Source organism: Nannobrachium achirus (assembly GCF_963921795.1).
Source record: "Nannobrachium achirus genome assembly, chromosome: 15".
Taxonomy (NCBI): domain Eukaryota; kingdom Metazoa; phylum Chordata; class Actinopteri; order Myctophiformes; family Myctophidae; genus Nannobrachium; species Nannobrachium achirus.
Genome location: NC_137822.1, coordinates 50958592 through 50979330, shown reverse-complemented (window position 1 = coordinate 50979330; position 20739 = coordinate 50958592). Strand labels below are relative to the sequence as shown.

Below are 20739 nucleotides of genomic sequence, written 5' to 3'. Positions count from 1 at the left end.
CACTGTGTTCCATTTCACAGATCTATAAGCTCACATTGTGTTCCATTTCACTGTTATAGAAGCGTTTGGTTTGTTGGTATTAGACAGAATAGATCAGTGTTATAGAAACGTCTGGTTTGTTGACATCAGAACACATTAAAGTATTATTATGTATTAAGCATGACAGAACCATAGAACAGATCAGAATTATAAGTATTATTATTATTATTATAATTATGTATTACAGAATGTAGGCCTACAGATCAGAATTATAAGAATTATGATAATTAAGTATTACAGAATGTACACAACGTGTGTTTCCTAAACCCACCAGGCTTGAGTCAAGACCCGCCTCGCCTCGCAGAAACGCCAGAACTTCCTGGAGTGGCTGAAATCCTTGCTGGACACATGGAGGGTGGATAAAGTCAGACCTAGTAAAGGCTTGTACTGAGAAAAGCCTGCATTTGCACAATGCACAGCTATTAATTTGTCACTACAGAGCTCAAAATAAACAATGCTAAAAAAATAATAATAATAATAAATTGAAACTTACTTTTTGTACTGTGCTTAAAAAAAGGGAACACTTTGCTAAAGAGAAAAACTTACTGAGAAAGCCATTAATTTGTCACTACTGTGCTCAAAATAAAAGCTCTTACTGATTATCAGTTAAATTGTTATAGTTTGGATATGGCTTTGGGCGTATTATGCTGCGTGTATTATTGTAATGGATCGGTAGGTAGTAGGTAGCCTACAGTAATGCTTTGCACTAAGTCTACGTTCATATGCACTTTCATACTTCAGATTATTGAGCGGGGCGTTTCCGCGAGGCGGGTCTTAACTCAATCCTGGTGGGTTTAGGAAACACGTGTACACAACAGATCAGCCAATCACCAACACAACAATAAGCCCCGCCCCCATAAAATTAAAATCATTTACTGTAAACAATCTGGAATAAGCATCCCAACAGTTCCTCTTATTGCCACTAGGTGGCGCCAAGCGTACAAGTGTGAAAAGTCTCCAGTGCAGATATAAAAGTTATTGGATGAATAGAGCGCTGAAGTGTTACATCACTTCCTGCCTGGGTCACAGAGCAGAGCCTTGTATTAGAGAGTTCTGCCAATGCAGGGTCACAATCAGTGGCAGTCACGTGGTTAAAACCCATTTAGGCCTAGAATTATTGAATGCTTTAACCAGTGAAAAATAGCAGATATACAAGCTCACAGCGCGGCACCGAGTGCCGCGCTGTGAGCTTGTAGATCTGCTATTTTTGAAAAAAAGTTGAGAAAATGTGTGCAAATCTTTGAATATATGCATTTTCAAAGTGAACGTTTGTAACTCAAATTTTGCTTCTAAGGGGTCCCTGGAACTAGACATTTTGAGATGGGGGTCCGTGGGCCAAATAAATATAATTTTGGGGGTCCTTCACATGAAAAGGTTTGAGAACCACTGACATACAGTAGTAGTCTCTCAAGAACAGACTAACTGAGCTCCAGTTGAAGTGAAAAGGACCTTTTCTTTGACGATGGCTGGCCAGATTGCTGACATAGAAACATAGGGTTTTTCAAAAAAACCTTTAGAAGGATTCAAAAGACACTTATAGAATCTGGTCAAAATTCTAATTGTCACGATTTTTCAAAAATAGCAGATCTACGAGCTCGCGCTGTGAGCTTGTATATCTGCTATTTTTCAATAGTTAAAGCGTAAAATAATGATACACAATAATGTGTACCCGTTCTGAATGGGTTTAATGTAACTCTAAATGTCACTTTTCCCTCACAGACTCCAATTAATTATGTAAACTTCCGCTTCGTGCCATGTCACCATTCACCAATAGATGTGTATGTAGAATAATATCAATAGATGTGTATGTAGAATAATATCGCAGAGACACAAAGGAATGATTTCTGTCACCCAGGAAATGAACAGTGACTTTAGGACTTCTGATGATTAAAGCTATGAAATGCATATCATTAAAGGGAGGGTAAGTGACTTCATTTAATTCAAATCATAACAAAATGGGTCCAGTGGAGCCTTCATCCAATCATGGTCGAGTGGGGGCGGGCCTTACGCAGGAAATCACTTACCTTACCTTTAATCACATTTACATCACATCAGTGATTAAAGCTATTAAGACACAGAGAGGCACACTGGCTTCAATATTCATCACCTGTCATTTTCATTAATATTCATGAGCTACGCGTCAGTAGTTCATTAATATTCATGAGCTATGTGTCAGTAGTTCATTAATATTCATGAGCTACGCGTCAGTAGTTCATTAATATTCATGAGCTATGTGTCAGTAGTTCATTAATATTCATGAGCTACGTGTCAGTAGTTCATTAATATTCATGAGCTACGTGTCAGTAGTTCATTAATATTCATGAGCTATGTGTCAGTAGTTCATTAATATTCATGAGCTACGCGTCAGTAGTTCGTTAATATTCATGAGCTACGTGTCAGTAGTTCATTAATATTCATGAGCTACATGTCAGTAGTTCATTAATATTCATGAGCTACGTGTCAGTAGTTCATTAATATTCATGAGCTATGTGTCAGTAGTTCATTAATATTCATGAGCTACGCGTCAGTAGTTCGTTAATATTCATGAGCTACGTGTCAGTAGTTCATTAATATTCGTGTCAGTAGTTGTAAGGGTTAACAGGACCCCCAGGAAGCCCCTCAGGACCCCTCAGGGTCCCCGGGCCTCAGGTTGAGCCCCTCTGGGTGGAGCAGGATCTGGGCTGCTTCTCTGAGACACGAAGAAGCTCTCTGCACCTCCTCCTCCGTCTGCTGCACCGTCACCACCACCCTAATGCTGTAAACACATTATAAATACATTATAACACCACCCTGATGCTGTAAACACAGTATAAATACATTATAACACCACCCTGATGCTGTAAATACATTATAACACCACCCTGATGCTGTAAATACATTATAACACCACCCTGATGCTGTAAATACATTATAACACCACCCTAATGCTGTACATATAACCATTATACCATTATAACACCACCCTGATGCTGTAAACACATTATAACACCACCCGAATGCTGTAAATACACCCAATACAACCATTATACCACCACCTAATGCTAGACAGACCAAATATAACCATTATACCATTATACACCACCCTAATGCTGTAAATACACCACCCTGATTCCGGAGAGACCAAACAGAACCATTAAAACACCAGGGTTTCCTCTACGGCAGGATTATATTTTACCAGCCAAAGAATACATTTATCGGTGCATTGTGCTTCCCAAATGATAATCACAAAGTGTTACGTTAGCGGAGATGTCCCTGTTCTTATAGGCTACTTAATAAATAATATCACTCTACTGATGTAGAGGTGTTCTTATAGGCTTGCCAAAAAATAACAATAAAGTAGGTGAAAGTCACCAGTGTGACACCATCGCACAGTATATATAATAAACACAGTATATTATAATAAACACAGTATATAAAATAAACAAATTAATACTTGATTCTGATGGAGATTTTGTATGGACCCCCCTGCGAGTGTTGAATAAAGTTTGAATTGAATTGTTCTTCATAACGACGGCTCAGATCAAAGACTCAGAGTACAGTAGAGTACAGTAAAACAATGCTTTTCAAGTTAAGCCTAACAAACTACTTCATAACACCAACAGAATATGATTGTAAAATATGAATCACACAGCAGACAGAATCTTAATGACCTGGGTGTTTATAATAGTATGTTAGTAATATGGTATGTACATGTATGTATGTATGTTAATGATATGTTAATGATATGTTAATTACCTTGGCGGGGGAAGAAAGCGTTCCTCCTTGTCGAGGTAGCGAGCAACACAGAGCGCCACCTGTCTGTCCATGCACTGAAACACAGTTCAGAACCCTTATTAAACACTTCATATGAAACACAGTTCAGAACCCTTATTAAACACTTCATATGAAACACAGTTCAGAACCCTTATGGAACACTTCATATGAAACACAGTTCAGATCCCTTATTAAACACTTCATATGAAACACAGTTCAGAACCCTTATTAAACACAGTTCAGAACCCTTATTAAACACAGTTCAGAACCCTTATGAAACACAGTTCAGAACCCTTATGAAACACAGTTCAGAACCCTTATTAAACCCTTATTAATCTGCATGGCTGCTTCTACAGCAGCCATGCTAGGGGCTATGCTAGCGAAAATTTTCAGTTCTGCTCTTGAGTCACACATGGATTATTTGCGGGGACATTTACGTGAACGGATCGCGCACGCGAAACGCACAGGGAGATCGATGATCGGCCAAAACACCCATACTATCCCAACGGAGATCGAGAAAATCACGGTGAGTTACTGACCTGGGGAAAAAAAGAAAGAAAAAACAACGGCGCTGTTCAAGATGGAGGGGCTGCGGGCTCATGTTTATAAACATAATATTATGTCTCGATCACAATACAATAATAGAAATTTCACGGCTAATCTACCAACCCCCATTCTATTTCGGCTTAGAAAGTGTTAAACACAGTTCAGAACCCTTATTAAATACAGTTCAGAACCCTTATTAAACACAGTTTAGAACCCTTATTAAACACAGTTCAGAAACCTTATGAAACACTTCATATGAAGAACAGTTCAGAACCCTTATTAAACACTTCATATGAAACACAGTTCAGAACCCTTATTAAATACAGTTCAGAAACCTTATGAAACACTTCATATGAAGAACAGTTCAGAACCCTTATGAAACGCTTCATATGAAACACGGTTCAGAACCCTTATTAAACACAGTTCAGAAACCTTATTAAACACAGTTCAGAACCCTTATTAAGCACAGTTCAGAAACCTTATTAAACACAGTTCAGAACCCTTATTAAGCACAGTTCAGAAACCTTATGAAACACTTCATATGAAGAACAGTTCAGAACCCTTATGAAACGCTTCATATGAAACACAGTTCAGAACCCTTATTAAACACAGTTCAGAAACCTTATTAAACACAGTTCAGAACCCTTATTAAGCACAGTTCAGAAACCTTATTAAACACAGTTCAGAACCCTTATTAAGCACAGTTCAGAAACCTTATTAAACACAGTTCAGAACCCTTATTAAGCACAGTTCAGAAACCTTATTAAACACAGTTCAGAACCCTTATTAAGCACAGTTCAGAAACCTTATTAAACACAGTTCAGAACCCTTATTAAGCACAGTTCAGAACCCTTATTAAACACAGTTCAGAACCCTTATGAAACACAGTTCAGAACCCTTATGAAACACAGTTCAGAACCCTTATGAAACACAGTTCAGAACCCTTATTAAACACAGTTCAGAACCCTTATTAAACACAGTTCAGAACCCTTATTAAACACAGTTCAGAACCCTTATGAAACACAGTTCAGAACCCTTATTAAACACAGTTCAGAACCCTTATTAAACACAGTTCAGAACCCTTATTAAAGACAGTTCAGTTCATAACTATCTACAGTATAATTTTAGCTCAAGGCCCCCTCGGGGTCCCGGACCCCACTTTGAGAACCAATCCTACACACCAGTGGTGGAAAAAGTACAGTATCAACATTGTAATGTAGACATACTCAGGGGTCTCAGGGAAAGTATAGGTCATGTTCTACTTGCCCTCAGGTCTTGGTCATACTTTTACTTGTAACACAGTATTTCTATATCACAGTATTAATACTTTTACTTAAGTAAAACCTTTGAGTACTTTTTCCACCACTACCCCCACCACTACAATAATCAGACTTGAATTACTTCCAAAATGCTTGCTTCTCTCTCACAAACAAAACCTGGCAACGCTGGACACCAGAGTAGACGATCAGAGTCGGAGATGTGTTTATCTTAGCACAACGCTAACAAGCAGGCTGCCTTGCAGTGCACGCACACGTTGCTGCTCATGATTAAATGCATTATGTAGCGCAATACAGGGAGGGAAACATCAGAAAAGCACTGTTGTCGACCGATATGGGATTTTCATGTTCGATATCGATAAGTCGTGATCAAAGAAGGCCGTTAACCGATATTAAGAACCGATATGCATCTTTAGTAAATAAATAAATAAAAAATCTCCAATTTGAAATAGAGGTTAAAGTGGTTAATTAATTTATATATTTTTCCCATCCTAAATGTTCTAGAGGCTCACATCTAGTCGCTGCATCACCCTAGAATATAGCCTATATCAGGGTTCCCCAATTAGTTTTCTCCGAGGGCCAAATTATGTCTAGGGTACCAAGCCGAGGGCCACAAAATCAGTCGATCCCTAAACCATGGAAATTAAACACTTTGTACGCAAAATAGACGCTTCGTGACATTTGGTGGTGCTGGTGCTGGTGGTGGTGCTGGTAGTAGTAGTATTGTATAGTAGTAGTAGTAGTATTGTATAGTAGTAGTAGTAGTAGTAGTAGTAGTAGTATTGTATTATAGTAGTAGTAGTAGTAGTAGTAGTAGTAGTAGTAGTATTGTATTATAGTAGTAGTAGTAGTAGTAGTAGTATTGTATTATAGTAGTAGTAGTAGTAGTAGTATTATAAGACTTACATAAGAGACGATGCTGCAGAGAATCTTCAGGTCAGCGTCTCTGGAACCTGAGCTTCTCTCTAGTTGAAGGTGAAGAGCTGGAGCGAACGGAACGCCTACCACCGTCAGGCCTGGAATACTGGAACATAGCCATAAACAACCTTTATAACCATAAACAACCTTTATAACCATATACAACCTTTATAACCATAAACAACCTTTATAACCATATACCACCATTACACCTGTATGCTGGAACATAGCCATAAACAACCTTTATAACCATATACCACCTTTATAACCATAAACAACCTTTATAACCATATACCACCTTTATAACCATAAACAACCTTTATAACCATATACCACCTTTATAACCATAAACAACCTTTATAACCATATACCACCTTTATAACCATAAACAACCTTTATAACCATATACCACCTTTATAACCATAAACAACCTTTATAACCATATACCACCTTTATAACCATAAACAACCTTTATAACCATATACAACCTTTATAACCATATACCACCGTTAGGCCTGTATGCTGGAACATAGCCATAAACAACCTTTATAACCATATACCACCATTACACCTGTATGCTGGAACATAGCCATAAACAACCTTTATAACCATATACCACCATTACACCTGTATGCTGGAACATAGCCATATACAACCTTTATAACCATATACCACCATTACACCTGTATGCTGGAACATAGCCATAAACAACCTTTATAACCATATACCACCATTACACCTGTATGCTGGAACATAGCCATAAACAACCTTTATAACCATATACAACCTTTATAACCATATACCACCATTACACCTGTATGCTAGAACATAGCCATAAACAACCTTTATAACCATATACAACCTTTATAACCATATACAACCTTTATAACAATATACAACCTTTATAACCATATACAACCTTTATAACCATATACCACCATTACACCTGTATGCTGGAACATAGCCATATACAACCTTTATAACCATATACAACCTTTATAACCATATACCACCATTACACCTGTATGCTGGAACATAGCCATAAACAACCTTTATAACCATATACCACCATTACACCTTATGTTGGAACATAGGCATAAACAACCTTTATAACCATATACCACCATTACACCTGTATGCTGGAACATAGCCATAAACAACCTTTATAACCATATACAACCTTTATAACCATATACAACCTGTATAACCATATACAACCTTTATAACCATATACAACCTTTATAACCATATACCACCGTTAGGCCTGTATACTGTAACATAGCCATAAACAACCTTTATAACCATATACAACCTTTATAACCATATACAACCTTTATAACCATATACAACCTTTATAACCATATACCACCATTACACATGTATGCTGGAACATAGCCATATACAACCTTTATAACCATATACAACCTTTATAACCATATACAACCTTTATAACCATATACAACCTTTATAACCATATACCACCATTACACCTGTATGCTGGAACATAGCCATATACAACCTTTATAACCATATACAACCTTTATAACCATATACAACCTTTATAACCATATACCACCATTACACCTGTATGCTGGAACATAACCATATACAACCTTTATAGACATAAACAACCTTTATAACCATATACCACCATTAGGCCTGTATGCTGGAACATAGCCATAAACAACCTTTATAACCATATACCACCGTTAGGCCTGTATGCTGGAACATAGCCATATACAACCTTTATAACCATATACCACCATTACACCTGTATGCTGGAACATAGCCATAAACAACCTTTATAACCATATACCACCGTTAGGCCTGTATACTGGAACATAGCCATAAACAACCTTTATAACCATATACAACCTTTATAACCATATACAACCTTTATAACCCTATACCACCATTACACCTGTATGCTGGAACATAGCCATATACAAGCTGTATAACCATATACAACCTTTATAACCATATACTACCATTACACCTGTATGCTGGAACATAGCCATATACAACCTTTATAAACATATACAACCTTTATAACCATATACAACCTTTATAACCATATACCACCATTACACCTGTATGCTGGAACATAGCCATATACAACCTTTATAACCATATACAACCTTTATAACCATATAAAACCTTTATAACCATATACAACCCTTATAACCATATACAACCTTTATAACCATATACCACCATTACACCTGTATGCTGGAACATAGCCATATACAACCTTTATAACCATATACCACCGTTAGGCCTGTATGCTGGAACATAGCCATAAACAACCTTTATAACCATATACCACCGTTAGGCCTGTATGCTGGAACATAGCCATAAACAACCTTTATAACCATAAACAACCTTTATAACCATATACCACCATTACACCTGTATGCTGGAACATAGCCATAAACAACCTTTATAACCATAAACAACCTTTATAGCCATATACCACCATTACACATGTATGCTGGAACATAGCCATAAACAACCTTTATAACCATATACCACCATTACACCTGTATGCTGGAACATAGCCATAAACAACCTTTATAACCATATACCACCATTACACCTGTATGCTGGAACATAACCATATACAACCTTTATAGCCATAAACAACCTTTATAACCATATACCACCATTAGGCCTGTATGCTGGAACATAGCCATAAACAACCTTTATAACCATATACCACCGTTAGGCCTGTATGCTGGAACATAGCCATAAACAACCTTTATAACCATATACAACCTTTATAACCATATACCACCATTACACCTGTATGCTGGAACATAGCCATATACAACCTTTATAACCATAAACAACCTTTATAACCATATACCACCATTAGGCCTGTATGCTGGAACATAGCCATAAACAACCTTTATAACCATATACCACCGTTAGGCCTGTATGCTGGAACATAGCCATAAACAACCTTTATAACCATATACAACCTTTATAACCATATACCACCATTACACCTGTATGCTGGAACATAGCCATATACAACCTTTATAACCATAAACAACCTTTATAACCATATACCACCATTAGGCCTGTATGCTGGAACATAGCCATAAACAACCTTTATAACCATATACAACCTTTATAACCATATACCACCATTACACCTGTATGCTGGAACATAGCCATATACAACCTTTATAACCATAAACAACCTTTATAACCATATACCACCGTTAGGCCTGTATGCTGGAACATAGCCATAAACAACCTTTATAACCATATACCACCATTACACCTGTATGCTGGAACATAGCCATATACAACCTTTATAACCATATACAACCGTTATAACCATATACCACCATTACACCTGTATGCTGGAACATAGCCATAAACAACCTTTATAACCATATACCACCATTACACCTGTATGTTGGAACATAGGCATAAACAACCTTTATAACCATATACCACCATTACACCTGTATGCTGGAACATAGCCATAAACAACCTTTATAACCATATACAACCTTTATAACCATATACAACCTTTATAACCATATACAACCTTTATAACCATATACAACCTTTATAACCATATACCACCATTACACCTGTATGCTGGAACATAGCCATATACAACCTGTATAACCATATACAACCTTTATAACCATATACAACCTTTATAACCATATACAACCTTTATAACCATATACCACCATTACACCTGTATGCTGGAACATAGCCATATACAACCTTTATAAACATATACAACCTTTATAACCATATACAACCTTTATAACCATATACAACCTTTATAACCATATACCACCGTTAAGCCTGTATGCTGTAACATAGCCATAAACAACCTTTATAACCATAAACAACCTTTATAACCATATACAACCTTTATAACCATATACCACCGTTAGGCCTGTATGCTGGAACATAGCCATGAACAACCTTTATAACCATATACCACCATTACACCTGTATGCTGGAACATAGCCATAAACAACCTTTATAACCATATACCACCATTACACCTGTATGCTGGAACATAGCCATATACAACCTTTATAACCATATACCACCATTACACCTGTATGCTGGAACATAGCCATAAACAACCTTTATAACCATATACCACCATTACACCTGTATGCTGGAACATAGCCATAAACAACCTTTATAACCATATACAACCTTTATAACCATATAAAACCTTTATAACCATATACCACCATTACACCTGTATGATGGAACATAGCCATAAACAACCTTTATAACCATATACAACCTTTATAACCATATACAACCTTTATAACCATATACAACCTTTATAACCATATACCACCATTACACCTGTATGCTGGAACATAGCCATATGCAACCTTTATAACCATATACAACCTTTATAACCATATACCACCATTACACCTGTATGTTGGAACATAGGCATAAACAACCTTTATAACCATATACCACCATTACACCTATATGCTGGAACATAGCCATAAACAACCTTTATAACCATATACAACCTTTATAACCATATACAACCTTTATAACCATATACAACCTTTATAACCATATACCACCGTTAAGCCTGTATACTGTAACATAGCCATAAACAACCTTTATAACCATATACAACCTTTATAACCATATACAACCTTTATAACCATATACCACCATTACACCTGTATGCTGGAACATAGCCATATACAACCTTTATAACCATATACAACCTTTATAACCATATACAACCTTTATAACCATATACCACCATTACACCTGTATGCTGGAACATAGCCATATACAACCTTTATAACCATATACAACCTGTATAACCATATACAACCTTTATAACCATATACCACCATTACACCTGTATGCTGGAACATAACCATATACAACCTTTATAGACATAAACAACCTTTATAACCATATACCACCATTAGGCCTGTATGCTGGAACATAGCCATAAACAACCTTTATAACCATATACCACCGTTAGGCCTGTATGCTGGAACATAGCCATATACAACCTTTATAACCATATACCACCATTACACCTGTATGCTGGAACATAGCCATAAACAACCTTTATAACCATATACCACCGTTAGGCCTGTATACTGGAACATAGCCATAAACAACCTTTATAACCATATACAACCTTTATAACCATATACAACCTTTATAACCATATACCACCATTACACCTGTATGCTGGAACATAGCCATATACAAGCTGTATAACCATATACAACCTTTATAACCATATACAACCTTTATAACCATATAAAACCTTTATAACCATATACTACCATTACACCTGTATGCTGGAACATAGCCATATACAACCTTTATAAACATATACAACCTTTATAACCATATACAACCTTTATAACCATATACCAGCATTACACCTGTATGCTGGAACATAGCCATATACAACCTTTATAACCATATACAACCTTTATAACCATATAAAACCTTTATAACCATATACAACCCTTATAACCATATACAACCTTTATAACCATATACCACCATTACACCTGTATGCTGGAACATAGCCATATACAACCTTTATAACCATATACCACCATTAGGCCTGTATGCTGGAACATAGCCATAAACAACCTTTATAACCATATACCACCGTCAGGCCTGTATACTGGAACATAGCCATAAACAACCTTTATAACCATATACCACCGTTAGGCCTGTATACTGGAACATAGCCATATACAACCTTTATAACCATAAACAACCTTTATAACCATATACCACCGTTAGGCCTGTATGCTGGAACATAGCCATAAACAACCTTTATAACCATATACCACCGTTAGGCCTGTATGCTGGAACATAGCCATAAACAACCTTTATAACCATAAACAACCTTTATAACCATATACCACCATTACACCTGTATGCTGGAACATAGCCATAAACAACCTTTATAACCATAAACAACCTTTATAGCCATATACCACCATTACACCTGTATGCTGGAACATAGCCATATACAACCTTTATAACCATATACCACCGTTAGGCCTGTATGCTGGAACATAGCCATAAACAACCTTTATAACCATATACCACCATTACACCTGTATGCTGGAACATAGCCATAAACAACCTTTATAACCATATACCACCATTACACCTGTATGCTGGAACATAACCATATACAACCTTTATAGCCATAAACAACCTTTATAACCATATACAACCTTTATAACCATATACCACCATTAGGCCTGTATGCTGGAACATAGCCATAAACAACCTTTATAACCATATACCACCGTTAGGCCTGTATGCTGGAACATAGCCATAAACAACCTTTATAACCATGAACAACCTTTATAACCATAAACAACCTTTATAACCATAAACAACCTTTATAACCATATACCACCATTACACCTGTATGCTGGAACATAGCCATAAACAACCTTTATAACCATATACCACCGTTAGGCCTGTATACTGGAACATAGCCATAAACAACCTTTATAACCATATACAACCTTTATAACCATATACAACCTTTATAACCATATACCACCATTACACCTGTATGCTGGAACATAGCCATATACAACCTGTATAACCATATACAACCTTTATAACCATATACAACCTTTATAACCATATACAACCTTTATAACCATATACAACCTTTATAACCATATACCACCATTACACCTGTATGCTGGAACATAGCCATATACAACCTTTATAAACATATACAACCTTTATAACCATATACAACCTTTATAACCATATACCACCATTACACCTGTATGCTGGAACATAGCCATATACAACCTTTATAACCATATACAACCTTTATAACCATATAAAACCTTTATAACCATATACAACCCTTATAACCATATACAACCTTTATAACCATATACCACCATTACACCTGTATGCTGGAACATAGCCATATACAACCTTTATAACCATATACCACCATTAGGCCTGTATGCTGGAACATAGCCATAAACAACCTTTATAACCATATACCACCGTTAGGCCTGTATGCTGGAACATAGCCATAAACAACCTTTATAACCATAAACAACCTTTATAACAATATACCACCATTACACCTGTATGCTGGAACATAGCCATAAACAACCTTTATAACCATAAACAACCTTTATAACCATATACCACCATTACACCTGTATGCTGGAACATAGCCATATACAACCTTTATAACCATATACCACCGTTAGGCCTGTATGCTGGAACATAGCCATAAACAACCTTTATAACCATATACCACCATTACACCTGTATGCTGGAACATAGCCATAAACAACCTTTAAAACCATATACCACCATTACACCTGTATGCTGGAACATAGCCATACACCCTTTATAACCATATACCACCATTACACCTGTATGCTGGAACATAGCCATAAACAACCTTTATAACCATATACAACCTTTATAACCATATACCACCATTACACCTGTATGCTGGAACATAGCCATATACAACCTTTATAACCATATACCACCGTTAGGCCTGTATGCTGGAACATAGCCATAAACAACCTTTATAACCATATACCACCATTACACCTGTATGCTGGAACATAGCCATAAACAACCTTTATAACCATATACCACCATTACACCTGTATGCTGGAACATAGCCATACACCCTTTATAACCATATACCACCATTACACCTGTATGCTGGAACATAGCCATAAACAACCTTTATAACCATATACAACCTTTATAACCATATACCACCATTACACCTGTATGCTGGAACATAGCCATAAACAACCTTTATAACCATATACCACCGTTAGGCCTGGTATGCTGGAACATAGCCATAAACAACCTTTATAACCATATACAACCTTTATAACCATATACAACCTTTATAACCATATACCACCATTACACCTGTATGCTGGAACATAGCCATAAACAACCTTTATAACCATATACAACCTTTATAGCCATAAACAACCTTTATAACCATATACCACCGTTAGGCCTGGTATGCTGGAACATAGCCATAAACAACCTTTATAACCATATACCACCGTTAGGCCTGTTATGCTGGAACATAGCCATAAACAACCTTTATAACCATATACCACCGTTAGGCCTGTATGCTGGAACATAGCCATATACCACTACTATAACTATATACTATAACTATTATAACCATATACAACTATTAACCCCGGTATGATGGAATAGAATACAACTATGCATGTGTAATATCACTGCTAGTGATGGGAGAAACCAGCTATTTCCAAAATATACACTTTTCAGGGGAATAAAAAGCTAATAACCGTTAATAACAGTCTGAATATAGGGCATATCTAACAGCATATAGTTGATTACTGTTTATTACTGTTAAATAACTGTTAATTAACTGTTAATCACAGTCAACTCACCCTTGTAATGCCTGGTGGACATGTTGACACTTTCTCCTCAAGACAGAAAAGATTTCTGAAAAACAAGACAGGTTGCATTATGGGTACTGTAGTCTGTATAGTTACATACATTATGGACACCTTGGTGTCCAGAAGGCTGAATGTTTTTGACAGCTCTTTTCTAAGCAAGGTGTGAACTCAAAGCTCTTTACAACGGTCCATTCATTCACACATTGGGGGGAGAAGAGGCAAACAGTCAACGTCAGCGTTGATTGATTAATGCAAACTGATTGATTGATTGATCTGGGAGGACCTCTGAATGATGTCATAATGCAGGCTTAAAGATCAAAGGTTACCTGGGTCCTCCTCCATGATGTTCAGAGCTTCGATGGCAGCAGCAGCCAGCATGGGAGGAAGAGAAGCTGAGAAACAATATCCCTGTCCTGATAGTCTCTGGAAAACATAGTACAGTATGATAGAAACATTATCCCTATCCTGATAGTCTCTGGAAAACATAGTACAGCATGGGAGGAAGAGAAGCTGAGAAACAATATCCTTGTCCTGATAGTCTCTGGAAAACATAGTACAGCATGGTAGAAACATTATCCCTGTCCTGATAGTCTCTGGAAAACATAGTACAGCATGATAGAAACATTATCCCTGTCCTGATAGTCTCTGGAAAACATAGTACAGCATGATAGAAACATTATCCTTGTCCTGATAGTCTCTGGAAAACATAGTACAGCATGATAGAAACAATATCCTTGTCCTGATAGTCTCTGGAAAACATAGTACAGCATGGTAGAAACATTATCCCTGTCCTGATAGTCTCTGGAAAACATAGTACAGCATGATAGAAACAATATCCCTGTCCTGATAGTCTCTGGAAAACATAGTACAGCATGATAGAAACAATATCCTTGTCCTGGTAGTCTCTGGAAAACATAGTACAGCATGATAGAAACATTATCCTTGTCCTGATAGTCTCTGGAAAACATAGTACAGCATGGGAGGAAGAGAAGCTGAGAAACAATATCCTTGTCCTGATAGTCTCTGGAAAACATAGTACAGCATGATAGAAACATTATCCCTGTCCTGATAGTCTCTGGAAAACATAGTACAGCATGATAGAAACAATATCCCTGTCCTGATAGTCTCTGGAAAACATAGTACAGCATGATAGAAACAATATCCTTGTCCTGATAGTCTCTGGAAAACATAGTACAGCATGACAGAAACAATATCCTTGTCCTGATAGTCTCTGGAAAACATAGTACAGCATGATAGAAACATTATCCCTGTCCTGATAGTCTCTGGAAAACATAGTACAGCATGATAGAATCAATATCCCTGTCCTGATAGTCTCTGGAAAACATAGTACAGCATGGGAGGAAGAGAAGCTGAGAAACAATATCCCTGTCCTGATAACCTCTGGAACATCAACAAACATATAGAGTACATAATGAGAAACACCTGATAACCTCTAGAACATATATAATGTAGGGGTGCCTCGGATTAAAACAATATTTATGGGGTGTCCTGAGACAAAGAACGTTTGAAAACCCCTGTGATTGACCAATCCTCAAGCTAGCACCACAATAGAGCAGTGAAGTCATGATGTCACTCGCTCATCCCTTGGTTCATGGAAGTAATTTCTCTATGGAGAATAACATTGAGTAATCTTAAAATTGTCTCATATAAGCATTATGGTCCAAATATAAACAAACAATGTCCTTGATATTGTCGGGGAGGAGGCTCTGTATGGTTTATGACAGTCAGTCACTCATATTTGATACAGTCTGTTTCTAGCGAAAAAGTAACTAATTCAGCGACAGTAAAATTAGCGTTTTCTCACCATCAGTTGATTCTTCATATCCATATGAGTCAAACCACTGAGATCATTTGTTTATGTTTGGAACACAGTTCTTATATGACGCAATATGAAAAAAAGTCTATGGGAATTCAGAATGGGGGGAAACAAACGTGAACCAGGTAGGATGGGTAAATGACATCAGACTTCACTGCTCTATGGACTTACTCTATAATAGTGATGTCAGCGAGAATGCTGCTTAGTGCTTACTGATTGGCTAAAATTTGGTCCTACTGGCAGAGATACTGTTCCTACGAAACAGTGTGGGCTCGCTCGTGACTATATTCTACAGTGTGCTAACTGTCATGTGAAGCTCAACCAATACCCCAGCTAACACCACTCCCAGATTTTCCACACCTCAATTGCACCTCATTGGCTAAGGGCCCTGCCTTTGTACTGTCTGCGGCGGAACTCACTCTATAAATAATGAAGTAGCGAGCCCACAATAATAACGAATAATAGTAATAACAGTAAGAATACCTGGTGGTCGATAACATCAATAATAATAATATATTAACAGTAAGAAATACCTGGTGGTCGATGATAACATCAGTAATAATAATATTAATATTAATAATAATAATAATAATACCTGGTGGTTGATGATAACATCAGTAATAATAATATTAATTATAATAATAATAATACCTGGTGGTCGATGACGAAGGATCGTCCACAACAGAATCCACCGATGGAAGCCACAGCGTTCTCCATGTTGGCACTGATGAGGTCAATGTCATCAATCTGTGATTACATATGATTATTAAATATGACAGTAAGACATCAATCTGTGATCAAATATGAACCATTAAATATTACAGTAAGACATCAATCTGTCATTCAATATGATTATTAAATATGACAGTAAGACATCAATCTGTGATCAAATATGAACCATTAAATATTACAGTAAGACATCAATCTGTCATTCAATATGAATTATTAAATATTACAGTAAGACATCAATCTGTCATTCAATATGATTATTAAATATTACAGTAAGACATCAATCTGTCATTCAATTGAATTATTAAATATTACAGTAAGACATCAATCTGTGATTAAATATGAATTATTAAATATTACAGTAAGACATCAATCTGTGATTAAATATGAATTATTAAATATTACAGTAAGACATCAATCTGTCATTCAATATGATTATTAAATATTACAGAAGACATCAATCTGTGATCAAATATGAACCATTAAATATTACAGTAAGACATCAATCTGTCATTCAATATGAATTATTAAATATTACAGTAAGACATCAATCTGTCATTCAATATGATTATTAAATATTACAGTAAGACATCAATCTGTCATTCAATATGATTATTAAATATTACAGTAAGACATCAATCTGTGATTAAATATGAATTATTAAATATTACAGTAAGACATCAATCTGTGATCAAATATGAACCATTAAATATTACAGTAAGACATCAATCTGTCATTCAATATGAATTATTAAATATTACAGTAAGACATCAATCTGTCATTCAATATGATTATTAAATATTACAGTAAGACATCAATCTGTCATTCAATATGATTATTAAATATTACAGTAAGACATCAATCTGTGATTAAATATGAATTATTAAATATTACAGTAAGACATCAATCTGTGATTAAATATGAATTATTAAATATTACAGTAAGACATCAATCTGTCATTCAATATGATTATTAAATATTACAGAAGACATCAATCTGTGATCAAATATGAACCATTAAATATTACAGTAAGACATCAATCTGTCATTCAATATGAATTATTAAATATTACAGTAAGACATCAATCTGTCATTCAATATGATTATTAAATATTACAGTAAGACATCAATCTGTCATTCAATTTGATTATTAAATATTACAGTAAGACATCAATCTGTGATTAAATATGAATTATTAAATATTACAGTAAGACATCAATCTGTGATTAAATATGAATTATTAAATATTACAGTAAGACATCAATCTGTGATTAAATATGAAATATGAAATATTACAGTAACACATCAATCTGTGATTAAATATGAATTATTAAATATTACAGTAAGACAACAATCTGTGATTAAATATGAAGTATTAAATATTACAGTAAGACATCAATCTGTGATTAAATATGAAGTATATTATAATATATTATAACATATAGTACTCACATCCACTCCAAAGTGCTCAGTCACTCCTCTCCCGTTTTCTCCCAGGACTCCAAAGGACATGCTTTCCTCCAGGAAGATACGCACTTTATACTGATACTTCAGCTTCACCTGTAAATATATAGGATGGATATATATATATATATATATATATATATATATATATATATATATATATATATATATATATATTAAATCTTTCTAGTTGAATGTTCTTATAATATTCTTTAATGTTGTTTCTAGTGTATTATTATAATAATGTTTCTAGTTCAGGGGTTCCCAAACCTTTTTGTCTCACCCCATAAATATTGTTTTAATCCGAGGCACCCCTACATTATAATGTTCTCTCCCAGCACCTTATATTTATAGCATATCGTCGTTGTCGGGTGGAAACCTTGTATGTCCAAAACCGTTTGTTTTGTATTTATCATCTATAAAATGTACTAAACTAGTGAAAACAGCAGATCTACAAGCACACAACGCCTCGCATCGCGAGGCGTTGCGATGCCCCGTCACCCACTTTGAAAACCCCAGTTCTAGTGTAATACCAGTTCTTACCAGCTGGGGCAGAGGACAAACATCTGCGGTGTTGACGTACAATCCTTCCACCACAATGAACCTCCTGGTGACTCTGGCCTTGCGAGGATTCTAAACCAGAGACAAATATACATGTAAATACACACTGTATAAATACACAAATACATATTTAACCCACTCTGTGAGAGTAGACACACACACACACACACACACACACACACACACACACGCTATTATGCTCTGTCAGAGATGAAGGGATGCTCTGCTGTCCGATAAATGTATTCAGGGGTTAAAGCAAAAAAAAATATCCCAAGACGGAAATTTATTTTGCACACCCCCCTTATTTTAATGCAAGAGAACGTAAGCAACCGTTTATTGTCAATTACTGCTGCCTTCACTGTAAACACATATTTCGATAGCGTGCCTGCTGTATGGTGTAAAACTCCAGTGACTTCCATTATTCATACAGAGCGAATTCCATAACTTCACCGTTAAAATCCGTAGTACTTCGAGTCACGAAGTGACACATTATGAGCTTGCACATCTGCATGTCATGCACAGTCACACACCAGGGCTAAAAGCTAAGCTAGCTGAGGCTATGGCTAACGCTTGGACCTTGACTTGGTGTGAATAGTGTCAAGTTACAGCGGCCAGTTTGTTGCACATCTGAGCAGCGCATCTTCACACATAGTCACATAGATGTTTTAAAATAATTCACTGGGGAGGGATGCATTGTAATTTGGAGATCACTTGACTTGACTAGCAAGTATTATGCTGCATTTTGACGATTTCGGTCATGTTATTAACATCGCGGCCATGGCTACACCCCACCACTCCCTTTATTATTATTTTTTAGTAAATCTCCATTGATCTCATAAATAGTCCCTAGGGACTCCTCAGGACGGAAATCCGTCCGCAGGACGGAGAACTTTAACCCCTGTGTATTTATTCAGTACATTTTACAACTCCTGGTTACAAAGAGCTTCACACAGAGCTAAAACACAGAAATACTTTCTATAATGATGAGTAACTAGGAGTCTAGGACGAGTTCTTCAATGGGAAAATCCTTGTTAGAGAAAAAGGTTACATCAGATGATGACAAAGCTAGACTAGAACAATAGTCTGGTTCCCACTAATAATAAGAACAATAGTCTGGTCCCACTAATAATAAGAACAATAGTCTGGTC

The 20739-nt window shown here is 36.1% G+C and overlaps 1 protein-coding gene across 1 annotated transcript in view; it reads right to left on the bottom strand.

Moving 5' to 3' along the window:
- Positions 1 to 2555: 2555 nt before the first annotated feature.
- The window catches only part of sptlc1 (serine palmitoyltransferase, long chain base subunit 1), a gene marked incomplete at its 5' end in the record, with an annotated part of 44051 nt that continues 25867 nt past the window's right edge, over positions 2556 to 20739 (bottom strand). The window contains 8 exons of the mRNA XM_080742624.1: positions 2556 to 2794; positions 3775 to 3848; positions 6522 to 6639; positions 14993 to 15047; positions 15328 to 15424; positions 17490 to 17585; positions 19019 to 19126; positions 19574 to 19663. Coding sequence (XP_080598750.1) covers positions 2659 to 2794; positions 3775 to 3848; positions 6522 to 6639; positions 14993 to 15047; positions 15328 to 15424; positions 17490 to 17585; positions 19019 to 19126; positions 19574 to 19663 — 774 coding nt within the window. The 3' untranslated portion in view covers positions 2556 to 2658. The remainder of the gene's footprint in view (positions 2795 to 3774; positions 3849 to 6521; positions 6640 to 14992; positions 15048 to 15327; positions 15425 to 17489; positions 17586 to 19018; positions 19127 to 19573; positions 19664 to 20739) is intronic.